Source organism: Corvus cornix, chromosome Z (genome assembly GCF_000738735.6).
Source record: "Corvus cornix cornix isolate S_Up_H32 chromosome Z, ASM73873v5, whole genome shotgun sequence".
Lineage (NCBI taxonomy): Eukaryota > Metazoa > Chordata > Aves > Passeriformes > Corvidae > Corvus > Corvus cornix.
Window position 1 is genome coordinate 63,405,408 of NC_046357.1, and position 13,765 is coordinate 63,419,172.

Below are 13,765 nucleotides of genomic sequence, written 5' to 3' on the forward strand. Positions count from 1 at the left end.
GCTGATCTTCAGCCTTGGGCCACAATATCCTTGTGCTTTTGCTCCGAGTGGATACTTCCAACTTTATCACATTGCTAGTCCTATGGTATTTTGAAGTCAGATCTCCATCTAATTGAGAAAGGCTCCTGCAGGCATGTCGCAGCTTTCTATGCCCGGTGGAAAAGTGCCACCAGGTATTAAGCCCCTTCATCCTCTTTCCCACTTCCAAGGTCCTGTTCCTCTGGTTTACCTGCTACCTTGCCCTACCATTACATCTTCTGGTACACCTCCCAGACAGGTCCCATCCAGGCCCTCTCACAGCCTCCGTGCAATCCCCCACGCATTCCCCATAAAGCCCGTGTGTACCCCCACACTATCCTCCAGGGAGCCTGCAACCTTTAGAGCTTCTAAACATTCCTCCTTCAGAACTGGTGCAGCCCCGCACCTCCTCCGGTCCCGTTACACACAGATACAAACACCGCCCCCCCTCCCCTACTGCAAACCCCTCCGGCCCCCGTGGCACCCCTGCGTACACCCATCTCCTCCAGCGCCTATGCAGTCCCCCGCCAGCCTCCCCCTCGGCATCTTCCAGCCCCTACACGGCCACCCCACTAAGCCCCCCTCCACCACCTGCGCGACCGCCGGGTTCCCCGGCCCCTGCACAGCCGTGTCCCTCCGCACCCACGCGTCCCTCGGAGCAGGGGGCGCGGCGGGGCCGCTGCCGGCGGGACGCCGCTCCCCCCGCGTGGCGGAGCAGGCGCGGCTCGGCGGGGACAGCCCGGGCCGCGGGAAGGGTTAACGGCGGGGCGGCGGGCACATGACAGCGGGGCACGGGCGGCCGCGCTCGGCGGGAGCTGCGCTGCCGGCGGGGCAGGCGGGAGGTGAGTTTCCCGAGCCCCGCGGCGGCTCCGCGCCCCGCCGCGCCTGCCCGCGCCCGGGGGCGTGCGGCGCGGCCCAGCCCCTCCGCTGCCCCGCTCGCCGGAGCTGCCCCCAGCCCCGCGCCGCCAGCCCCGGCGGGGAGAGGGTGAATCGGCGGCTCACGGCCTCCGTGTCAGCGCGGGGAGGGCGGAGGAGAGGGGAAAGCAAAACAAACGCTCTTGTGGTGCCGTCAGTTCGCGGTTACTCACCTCGCCGGCCGGTCCGCCGCCGAGATGGGGACGCAGCGCTGTCTGGAAGGACGGGACAGACACACGCCCGGGAGATTTGTCATCCCACTGGTGAATAACCGGAGATAGGTACCCGCGGAGGGAGGCTGCGGAGCGGCGCGGGCGGGAAGCCGGGAGCGGCCGGGGGTGCCGGCCGGAGTGATGTGCATCCCGCGGGGCTGCCGCGCGGAGGCTCGTGGCTCTGATGCCGGGCAGTGTCCCGCCCGGGGCTTCCTCTCATCCAGAGACTGTCCGCGGGCGCAAGAGACCAGTCGTGTCGAGCTTGGTGAGGTGACAGCTCTGTTCATCTGCTCGGCTGTATGTTGCTAGCAACTCCAGCCTCTTAAACTTAAAAGTTTCGCAACTCATGGCTTTTAGCTGTGCCCTCCTGTCTTATTCGCTTTTGGCCCCGGTTGAAGCTGCTCATGCTTTGGCTGCGAGGTCTGTGGGGTGAGCCGTGGTTGTGATAAGGGTGGCGGTAGCTGTCCCCCGGGCCATCAACCGGGTAGTGTATGGTAGCCTCCTGCACTGCCCCACCACGAGTGGTGGTCATAGTGGGGGCACCAGGGCAGGGCAGATGTCCAATGGCCCCATGTCTCTGCCTCCGCCTTGCCATCGGCTCACATGGGGATATTGGTGGTTTCCTATGTGTTGCATGGACTGAAGATCTCACCATTGCTGACACTGCAGCATTAGGAATTGTGCCTGCACTTCTGGAAACTCCAAAGCCATTACAGGCAAAGTGAACAAGTGGCATTGAGAGTAAAAGGTGCACGAATCAGGGTTTGCAGGAACCTTTGTTTGCTAAGTAAGGATGCTGTGGCCACTGATGGCATGTCAGAAAGCCTGCCTCACACGCCGGTACTCAGTGCTGCCAATTTGTACTTTTTAGGTTCTTCAAGCATCTTGTCTGAAGTTTGTAGCTAGCCCTAATGAGAATAACTTTGCTCCTGGAAAGCTCATGCTGTTCTTTTGGAGCAACAAAACAGGGAGTTAGCACAGCCCTGATACTTAAGGTCCTGATAGAGAAGAAGCTTAGGAGATCTTAATTAACATAATAAAATTGAGAAGGTTTCTCGGGCAGAATGGCAAAAACAGTAACTACACTAGGATATACATCATCCTGTCCAGTGATAATGGCTGCCCTTTCGATGGCAGTTGCAGCAGTATCAATGACTGTTCTGCTCTGTGTTTGTACAGTCCCTCGCACAAAGGCATTCCTTTCTGTGACTAATCTTCCTAGGAATTATAGTGATGCAAGTAATAAGTAATTAGTAGATTTCATTATAGTAGCTCTGAGAAACTCAATCATGTTTGGGGGCTGGTTGCCTCAAGTGCTGTGGAAGATCTTTAGCTATCATTTGCCTTGCTTGTTCATGCTGTATCAAGAGGGCATTCTGGTGATACTTGAGAATGCAAAACTTTCAGATTGTGTGACCTTTTCTAGTTTTCCTTGGCTGACGACCTGGGCCTTAGAAAAATGTGGTATTATCGGAGTACTGCAGTTTGGAATGAAGCCCCCTGTGGTAGTTCAAGAATACAGCTGTCAAGAAATGGATACAAATGACCAAAACAGTGGATGCTAATATGATGTATTTCTTATTCTCAGTAGTACATGAGTTCTGAGATGCTGGCAGATGTGGAGGGTGAGGAAGAAATTCTATATAAATTGAGACAAAAGCTTGTTTTTTAGCCTCAGTTTTGAAAGCACATTGTCTTCCTTTATTGCAATTGGGATGCTTAATGTACCTATTGTTCCAAGCCTAATTTCAAGCTCTCAGTTATTATTTCTTTCCTAGTTAAATCTCTATGTGATTTTCCTTTTCAAGGAGAATTTATTACTATGCTCTGGTCTGTGAGCTAAAGCCAGATAACCGTACAAAAGCTGTAATACTTCCTATGCATGTGTGCTCTATTTAGAAAATGCATGGCAGCTTACACTTATATTAGGGTGTGTCTTTCTCACAAGCAGTTGTGAGACACAAAAACCTCAGGAGTCAGTAAGGCTAAGGTGAAGCATCCCTACAGCTTTTGGTGCCTGTTTCTTCCCTCTCTCCATCACAGTCTGTCCACCCAGACTGGCTCATCAGGGGTGTGATGTCAATACTTCTGAGTATTTCACTGTGGTGCCACTGAGAGGTAATGCTCCAAATACCATGGCCACGTGTAGATGGAAGGGCTGACAGGGGAGAATAGAGCTTTTAGGGTAGGCAGACCCTTTAGGTGGCCATGTGGTAGCTCAGCCCTGGTAGGAAGTAAATTTTTTCCTGGAATTGTGCCAAGGAAATTGTGGAGGGGGACATGGTGAGAGGCTTGGTTGTCCGTCATCATGTTTGGGATAAGGGAAGGCACTCACAGTCTTGGAACACACAGTCCCAGAGGAGGGGGTTATGGTTTGTGTTTGCTTTCTGTGGTGTCTGGTAGCTGTTGTAGAGGTGAGATGTCTCCAGTGGAAGAATAGGAAGGAGGTATGGTTCAGTCCCTTGTCTTTCAGTCTTCTCCTTTGAGACAGTGCTTGCTACCCTATGTGCAAAGTGCCAGCATCTGAAAAGTACTTTTGTGAAAGCATCTCCTGAGCTGGATTTACTACAATTCCTTAAACTGATCTCTGCAGTGGAGTAATTTAGCTTTTGTTGAAATTTAGAAGTATTTTACCTCTTCTTTTGTGGGTGAAGCAGTAAGCGAACTCCGATTACTTTTCAAAACTGCACTGTAAAAGTAGAGTATATAGTGTACTGTACTACAGACATAGATTTGTGAATTTTTTTTTTTTTCTTCTGCTTTCTGAAGTATTCATGTTTGGATTTTCCAAGGCTTCAGTTCAGCTTGAATTTAAATTTTATTTTAATGAAATTGAATTTATGAATCATTGCTATGGATTTTGAGCACTTATGTTGTCATAATATTATTGATGCAGAGTCATAGAGCTTTGAGTAAGGTCAGCTTAGGAGAAAAGAGACATAAGTGTTCTTTTGACATCTGTGGGAGCACAAAAAGGTAACTACAGTATCTTACTGATGGACAGAAATAGTGCATTAAAAGATAGAAAGTGCTTCTGTTCCTCTGGTAGAACAAAAGAATTTGTCCATACAGCGATTCAGTTTCAGGATATTATTATTTCTGGGGTTTGTTTGTTTGGTTTTGGGGGGATTTTTGTGTGTTTTAACTTGAAGCATTAAGCGTCAACCCTGCTGAGGACTGCAAAACTTATTTCTAAATAAGTAATTTGATTTGGTGCTGTATTCCCACAATTTCCAAGATCACTTTGATTAGAAATGTATGGGGTTTTTCTATTATGGGTAGCTATTTATGGATCTGATGCAAAAGTTAGTTAGACTTTTAGAACAGAATTCATGTCCAATTGGCATTTAATTAGTTATGCATGCTTTAATGCACCTCTAGATAATCTGATGTTTTGGTCTGATTCAGCTTGGCCACTAATATGAGAAGGTCCTGATTTCTTAATGGAAATTGATACTAAAATACCACAAAATAATAATTTTTAAGGATGGGAAGGCTTACGCTCTCCAAGGTGTTTAATATTTTAAAGAAAGAAAATACCCATTTGCATGTCAATGCAATGTTATACATTTTCATAAACAATCAGAAAGGAGACTAGAGGACGAAAATGTAGAAGAATGACTTAACATGTTTCTACTCTCATAGAAAAGTTTGGTTTGTTTCTACTTGCAGGTCAATTGGTTCAAAAAAGAGTTTGCTAACATGAGGAAAGAAATTAAGGGTCCAGAGGCCTTTCTTCAAGGGTAAAAACCACAGCAGAAGCTAATGAGAAAAGACAATAGTATAGAACACTGTCATTCCTTGTAAGATATAATATTACTAGAGAAGAATAGCAAGGGACACCAGCATATTAACAACACAGGTTGTATATTGACCTCAGTTTATAGGGTTTGTAGGTCTGTGTAACCTGTGTAGAAAAATTCTGTTGATTAAACTAAAGGTGCTTTTGTTGAGTAAAGGTAATTCATTCATCATGTTAAAATCTTTTCTTGATTATATTTGTACTTTTCTAGTGCAGTTAGAATTGCAGACAAGAATTATAGGGAAGAATGATTTTTATTTGTAGCCAGTTTATAGTGACATGGTATAAACCCTTGCCAGCAAAACATGCCTTTTTTTTTTTTTTAGTATGTCCTTTTCTGAAGACCTAATCACCTGTGTTAAGGCAAAGGACTTTCTGCTTTTAAAATAAACTCTGAGAATTTAAAAACATTCAGCTCTCCCTGTCCTTGGTTGAATTGGAGAGAGTGATTTATGTTTCACCCAGGCATGAAAATAAGTAGTACTGATTTTTATTGGTGTGCTTTACAATTTTTATTCCTGCAACATAAAAATGTAACAATAAAAAATAGTATGTTGAATAAGACTTTTATGACCATTTAAGTGTGGTTAAGGCATATCTCTCTTAGTTAGGAGTTTTACTCTTGCATTTGAAGATACCATGCTTAGGCCTTTCATTTTTAGTGAGTTTTAAATGGAAACTGTGTGTGAATAACTATGCATAGATGTCTTTGTAGACATTTAGATGACTTTCAGTCTAGAAGTGTGCTGTGAATGCAGTTTTGTGAAATAAACAGGGATGCTTTGTGCTTTTTGACAGTTCACAGATGGAGAAAATGGAGACTGCAGAATCATAGTAAGCAAAGGTGTAAGTATGAAGGTTTCATGAAGTCAGTCATGAATGTACTGGTTAAAATCTTACTGGCTTCAGTGTTGAAAATTTTGTGCTGAAGATAAAGTTACCGTTCAGCATTTTGCTGCAACAAGACCATAACACTTCATTAAAACCTTAATGCCTGTATGAATGAAAACCATGATTGAAGCCATACTTCAGTATTGTTTCTATCAGCTTAATTTGTTTGTCTGAACAAGTTAATTAGGCACCGAGTCTATGATTGAACAAACTGCTTAAACACGTGCTTAATGTTAAACAGATGAACCTAGTGACGAAAGTTGGGCCTGAGCTGTTCAGCTGAATTAGGGCTAAAGTTATACTCCATCTGTATGATATCTTAGCCCAGCGAGTTACACTGACAAGTGCAGCTTTTGCCTAAAAATCTTTTTTATATCAGGAAATGTTCAGATCTAGTAGGTTCTGCCTTGGGGTAGGTTGTGGCTGAGATGATCTCTCAAACCCCTTACCAGTCTTGTCTTGTAAGAATAAATAATAGGAAAACATAAGTGATGAAAAGTCAGAGTTCAAAAATTACTGGTATAATTGGAAAGATGTTCTTGAGGATTTACTACTATGTGATTACATTTCAATTATGGCATATCTATAGGCTTATAAGCATCTTGTTTTGAAGTGATTGCAGTTGTGTTTATGAATGCTTCTGTGCTGTGCTTTCTTCCAGTACTTCTCTGTGAAGTGCCACAGAGTTTGAGGAACCACAGAGTCTTTTCTGTGGTTTTGGTGTTTTCTCTTCATGTTGTTGTATGTATATCCTTTAGAACGTGTACTGCAATTTTTCCTATTTTGTCAGTATCTGCATGGTGGTCCCCTACTGCATGTGCTTTTCAGCATAGACTGAGGAGATGGCAGAAAAAAGTGCAGTAGCTGAGTTCATTCTAATGACAACTCCCTATCAGAGGGTCCTTTCAATCCTGGCTGCCTTATTGTACTTGCTCAGCATTCACTTAATGTCATGGCTGATTTAGATAATATGAAGGCAGTCGACCTTATTGAAACTTCAGCTTTTTGAAGAGTGGAGAATGGAAAAAAAGGTTTTCTTCATGTTAGAGCTCAAGTCATTGCTTGGCTTTGTTTTTTCTTCCTGAGAGACCACACTTTGTTTCTTGCAACCAGTAAAGTCACAAAGTCAGCAGTCATGTACAGTCGTCTTTCATCTATTACTTACTACAATATAATTTATTTCTATTTATGTATTTTTTTAAACAGGCATAATACACAGTAGATTTCTTACTGACTTTGGATTGATATCAGTAATAGCTGTGGGTCTGTAAAAACACACTTTGATTACATTAACTTCTTAAAAAGGAATGGGAGGTCATACAGTATGAGCCATCAGACAGCAAGTATTCTTCATGGACCTAGGATCATCCATGGACAGCAGACCTCACCTATCAGAATTCATGCAGGAACACCCTGCCCATCTTCAAATAGCAGCACCCCAATACCAGTTACTGGAAACTTGTCTGCCAGCCTGCACTTGGAGGAGGGATAGCTCCTCAGAGAAGCGTCATTGACAGTCCTATTCACACCCTTGCCCGAAAGTCCAAGTAACTAGTGGTTACAAAAGAGAACCCTTTATTACAAGTCCCACAGTTTTTAAAGCTAAAACAGCAAGAATTTTCAGATACTTTTTCCCCATGCAGAGGTGAAAGTAATATTCATTTTTCTACTGCCATCAGCAATAGTATTTTTTTTCCAATGGCACATATCTAGATGGTATTGGTTTAAGTAAACGGAAGCCAGTCGGTTCTTTACCACTCTTTTCCTACAAAGGAAGAGACACTGCAACAAGATGTCTTGATATTTTCCATGAAAGAAATTCATAATTTGATTATGCTCAGGGACTTTGTATTACACAGCAGTTGCTCAGAATCACTGAGTTGTCCTATGATTCTTTATAAACAGTGTATCTTTGCTTTGCTAACCTAACCTTTTGACTCAACAAATCCAGAGACTAATTTTATGTTCTATGGCACCACAATTTTGTCAGTGCTATCAGGAATACTCCTTGAATGCATGAACACACCTTTCCACTGGTGACTAACAGCTGCTTACTGATGAAAGCAGCAATAGTCATGCTTTTTTAAGGTGTCTAGGCTAGACATGCTGTGGAGTGCTTTGTCTTAACTATAGATTTGCAATTAATTTCTTGAAATCACTGTTTATGCTGTAGAAATTAATGATGCATAACTCTCACAAAATTTGGAGTCTGGTTCTCTGTGAGTAAGTGCTTGTGCATCAGATGAGAAAGTTCTTGACCGTTTGCTCTTGTGTCTTAAAAGTCAAAATGGAACATTTAAGTTTGCAATACTTCTTGACTCTGATCATGCTGGAGATGAGGATGTTCCTTTGGAGGAGTTTTTTATCATATTTTCAAAATTTAATGTACGTAGACATGAGAATTTAATGGACAGAAATGAATTAAATGGTTCAAGATTAAATAAGTTAAATAGAAAATGGCTTGGGTTACTATCCAAGTGAAAGTGGAGAAAAGGAGACAGATTTCCCATTTTATTCCAAGTGTGTTGCTTCTCTCCATTTGCTGTTTTTCTTTACTACTTCCCTTCGAAAATTTAGGAAGTTCATCCCTCTTTCGCAAGGCTTGCGAACTTGAAACCAGTACCATTCCAGAGCTAGTTGAAAGTTAACTGCACGTTGAGTGCTCTGCTGAGTCAGACCAGTGGTAATGCATATACATATTCATTGCGTGACCTCTGAGATCACTGATCTGGTGCTCGAAGTGCTGGAGATGGTGGGTGTAACCCACAGCATATACAGCGAAAAGAGGTGTGGACTCTCCACATGATAGTTTTGGAGGAACTTTTCTATCTCTCTTTCTCTACAAGTAGAGCCTGATTCTTGCTGTCTTCAAAATTATATGTCTGAAAACTGAGAATCCGTACTGGGATCTTTAAAATAGCCCTGCATAATAGCTAATCCACCTACAGTATATGTGGCAGAGCAGCATGTGAAGGTGAAGAGAACATCAGCCAGTTTGGTGTCCCTGGTTTGTGGATTTTGAAATGGGATTTTTATCTGCTGTGCCTGATTGCTCTGTTCCTAGATGCTGTCATTTCTGCCTGTCCTTCTCAGCCTGATTAACTTGCACATATGTAATATAGTCCTCTCTTTTGTGGGATAGCAAGTAGAAAATTCAGCTGAAGGCTGGCATTAGGGAAGATTATGTATAAACAGTGTGATATTCCTAAGATACATGTGGACTTCAGATATCAGCACTGGTCTTCAACATCTCTCATCAATGCAGCTCTTTTGGCAGAAGTTTTGTTTCGAAAAATAATACAGTTTTTAAAAGCCAGCTTTTTACTGAACGTTCTAATAAGAACGTAATTTATTTTAAGGTGTGTAAATTTCAAACAGTTCAAATTAGAACAGTAATCTAGTGTTGTGATGTCCAAAAGTTACATATTTGAGGATTTAGTACCAGCATATCTGCACTTTATGCACATCTGAATAGTAATTTTGTTTTCTAGAAAGTCTAGTAGCTATTCTTACTGCTTCATTCCTATGTGCAGACAGTGGACTTGTGAGTGTGAGCTGGACCACATTCAGGCATACCTTGAGTGTTCTCATGTCTCACGTTGTAATAACAATCCCAAATCTTTCTGAAAACAGCACATACTTTCTGAAAGCATTAGTATGTTCAACACTTCTACTTGGTTCTCATACTCAGTCAATGAAAAGATGATTTTGAAGTTCATTGAGAAGTATTAAAGATAAACATACCCCTGCTGGTGTAGGTAGTTGCAGGAGGTAGCTCTGGGAATAATTAGGGAGCTCACTTTTGATTTTTCCCCCGGCATTATTGGTGAACGCTATGGGAGGGAGGATCCTGCTGGAGGAGTTGGATCCTTAATCTGAACCACCGAGGTCATACTTAACATGCCTATGACTATTCATTCAAAGTTTAAGAGCACTAATACGATATATTGTAGTCTTAAAGCAGCCTGGATTTGGCTGATGGAGAATTTTTACTGTGAGCAAAATGGCCTGCTGACGTGCTGTTAGTCACATCGCTGCAGCTGCAGCACCTCCAGCCACTGCGCTCATAACCTGGTGGAGAGGTCCAACGTACAGGGGGAGGGGAGAGGCAACCTGTCTGCCTGGTGTTTGGTCTTACTGAGCTGGTGTGTCTGGCAGGATTTTCAGTAATTGTGAGTGGCTCACAGTCATGAGTGCCTTAGCCATCTCCATACATCCCCGTTCTCCCTGGAGCAGGTCACACTACATGTGGGGGGAATTCAAGTCAATTGAAACCAGTCTGGCCTTTTGTTCTACCTTGACTGGTCTACTGGAATCAGTGCAGTCAGCATGTGGGTGTGTGATGAGGACTGTGTAACAGTTGTGAAGACTTGACATAAATATACTTGAAATGGAACTTGAGGAAGCAAATCTGGACATCAGCCCCCCAGATGGGGCACTTCAATAAGAAACACAGAAACTTGTGCAGATAGCCATGGACCCCCTTTGTTGTCCTCTTCCAGGCACCGAAAAGACAGCTGTCATCTTCTATTTCTGAAGTTCCTGCAGTGTCGCCTATTCATTGACGTGAAAGACAGTTGTGTATTTTATTTTTTGTTGCAAATGTGATTGTAATTTTTTTTCTGGTAAAATGAGTCAATTGGCTCATTTGTTTGCATGTAAGATGAGCTTGTTTTCTGTTAGAAATTATTAAGGCTCTTCCTTATCCTGGAAATAGGTGACAGACTTGGGATTTGATTTGATTTGATTTGATTTGATTTGATTTGATTTGATTTGATTTTCCCCCCAGAGACTATGGGAGAAGAAACAGCTCCAGTGCTGCTAAGCTGTGTGAGAACTGTGAACTTGGTCAGGGAGGATAATTTCTCTCCAGTTGCCAAAAGAGCCTTGTTTCACTTTTGAACAATAACCACGCAGGTCTGTGAGCAGTGTTATATGCTGCAGTGTTAATCAGTAAGCAGCTTGAGCTGCACTTGAAATCTCTTTAACATACTTATTTTGCTCTCTAGTACTTTTGTTTTTTATGTGTCAGTTGGCGGAGTCTGAAAAAAAAGACATTCATCAGTATTCTGTGCAGTTCCTTATGCAGAAAGCTTTACTCAAACTCACTTTCTTTGTTCAGTTGTTTTCTATAATCAATAACCAGGCAGTTTTAAAGCCTGGTTATTGATGATGTTTAAGTATAACAAAGTAAGTGATAATGATCTTAGTTTTTTCCAGCGTGACACATTTTTCAGCTTTGCATGTCTTTTGGTGGCCTTGATGTGCTTGAAAAAAAAACCACAGAATCCATCAAGGCAAGAAAATAATTACTTGCAGCTCTGGCAGCTGTTTGGAGAAATTCATTCTGAAGATAATAAGGATGGGCCTTGGTGGATTCTTTTCTCTTGTCTAGGACTTTCCCAAATGGCACAGCTGTGAACATGAGACTCCTTGAGCTTAAATCTGCAATTAGTTTTAGGGGCTGGATGACCAGCAGTCTTGGTTGGGCTTGAGCAGGTTCGCTGTTGCTGTTGGTATGCCTCTCCTAGAACGTGCAAGAAGTTTACTTAACTTTTATTTAAAAGGTAGTGCATAGGTTCCTGTTGCAAGACACTCCTTTGGAGTGCTTATTTCAGGCTTATTTATTTTTTCCCATATCTTTCATATTTCAGGCATGGTTCAACTCCTGAACATAAATGATGTCTGGGCAACTCTTAAACGGAAATGACAGATGGAAGGCAATGATTTACATTGACTCTGTACTTTTACAATCTTTACCTTAGGATTCAGAATTACGTTTAAGAACAAAATGTTGAAGAAAATAAAAAAAGCTGGTGATGCCAAAATGCATGTTGGACTATGTGTTATAAAGGCCCAGGCAACTTAGAAAAATGCCCTGAAGAGTATTAGGCTTAATGCCAAAAAGGGGCTACTTTACACAAGAACTGTAAATCCACTCAAGAGTATTAGGCATATTGCCAACAGTTACCCATTCTGTGTCAAGAGTGTATTTTAACTTCTCTCATACCGAGTCGTATACTCTTTACCCTCCACTTTGTGGACCTGGACAGTGAGATTTAAAATTAATGGCAGCCATCTGAAATGCAGTATAGTGAAGGTGTTGGTTTAAGTAAGGCTCATATTTCTTTAATTTTCCTAAACCAAATATTATTCTTTCTGACTGGGGCAAACCCAATGGAGGGGATGGGGTGTATTTATCAATAGCTTTATGACACCTGTTTTCACTATGATGACAGCTTGTGGTTTTCCTCCATTGTCACTGATGCTTATTTATGTCATCCTAAAACTGGCCAATGACTTTTGTATCCTCCAAGTTTGCAGAGAGGAAAATTTGATGCCTCAGGTCAAGCCATTAAAAACAAGAAAACAAAACCTGATCGAAGTGTTGTATTTTCACTTTACTCTGAGAATCATCAAATCTAGTTTATGATTTTTCAGTTTTGTTTTATCACCAGGAGATGGCACTAACAAAATCTGTTTTCATAAAGAGAGATGTATGTTTCAGCCACATTTTTATAGGGGAAATTTTAGTAAAAACATGGTTGAAGTATGAAAGTTCCGCAAGTTTTGTACCTGAAAATTCTTGAAAATGGTATTGAGGCCACCTACTCCTCTGGGTGAATTAAGATTTCACTATTTTGGTATGAATATGGGTAAGTCACATAAATTTCCTGTGCCTCTGTTCTTTTTGTTGGCAGTTTTTTGAAACGTTATTTTTGCATTCATAAAGTGATTTGAGATCCCCATATAAAGCACAATTTATTGATGTCAAACACAAAATAAATTTTAGACCTGCATGTGCACCTATAGAGAGGGAGGTTGTCTATGCCTTTTCATAGAGGAGCGGGCTACCAAAAAGCTGTCCTGTACTTCAGCATAGAAGTGTGCAAATACTAAATTTTGCAGTTGGATTTGGCATTTTGGCATATTTCTATTGTGTTCTTCCAGAAGTATATTGCCTTTCCCAGCAATGCTGTAACATGATCTTCACCATGGTAATGCGTTTCTTTATTTGGTTCCTGCTGCTGTAGACCTGTTAGATGGCGCTGAACAGGAAGCAAACCCACTGTTTGCTTTGGTTTAGCTGCTCTCTCATACCCCTCACCCACAGAAAGCAATGAGAAGAGAAGCTGCTCTTCTGACATCTATTCTGAACATAAAATGCAAAATGGTCTTTCATTTACTTTCAGGGTTCTTGCACAGCTGTAAATGCATGGAGTACTCCTGCAAGGAGCAGGGAGTTGAAGCTGATAATTCGTACGGGTCCATTCCAAGTTGAAACATGCTGTGATTCTATGATTCTACAAATTGTCTGCAAATAAAACTGGGAATGGTCTGAAGAAATCAGGAATTGTCTGCACCAATGAGATCTTTTTCTTTTCTATTTTACTTACGCCTAGTCTTTCCAAAGCTGAATTTTGTAATTAGTGCTTTCTCAGAGTTCAGGGAAGCGGGGGCAAAAAATACGACTTTTTTAAAGGACCATGCTTCCATGTTTGAACTTTGGCTTTACTTGGACAATTAACTGTCTTAATATGTACCTGACCTGTTTCTAACTGGGTTATAAACAGTTATAAACAGGGCTTGCACGTGCCCCTTTGTCTATGTTTCTGTTCCTCTTATACCTACCTTCCAGGTTAAATTTCATCTCAGGCCACTGAGGTGTTTTCTGGCATTTTACCTTAAACTTCAACTAGCGGAGTGTATCTTTCGCTGCTAGTGGTAAAAGTGTACACCATTTTCTCAGCAGACTTGAGATACCAGCTCAATATGCATTGAGTGCAGTAGAAGGGGCACTAGGCAGGGAATACAGAGAGGAAGGTATGTGTTTAACTGTCATATTTATGGGCCTAAGTCAAATACTGCCATTTTGTACCAATGTTTGTCAAATTCTGCTTGTGATAAGCATGGCCTTCAGTGTTTT

General features: G+C 42.2%; 1 protein-coding gene across 5 annotated transcripts in view; it reads left to right on the forward strand.

The window, feature by feature from the left end:
- The first annotated feature begins 789 nt into the window (after positions 1 to 789).
- The window catches only part of GLIS3 (GLIS family zinc finger 3), a 161,394-nt gene continuing 148,418 nt past the window's right edge, over positions 790 to 13,765 (forward strand). For 2 of the 5 annotated variants that reach the window (XM_039567598.1, XM_039567599.1), the window contains exon 1: positions 790 to 860. In XM_039567598.1, the coding sequence (XP_039423532.1) occupies positions 797 to 860 (64 nt within the window). In that variant the 5' untranslated portion in view covers positions 790 to 796. The other 3 variants (XM_039567601.1, XM_039567600.1, XM_010392838.4) reach the window with 3 other exon arrangements.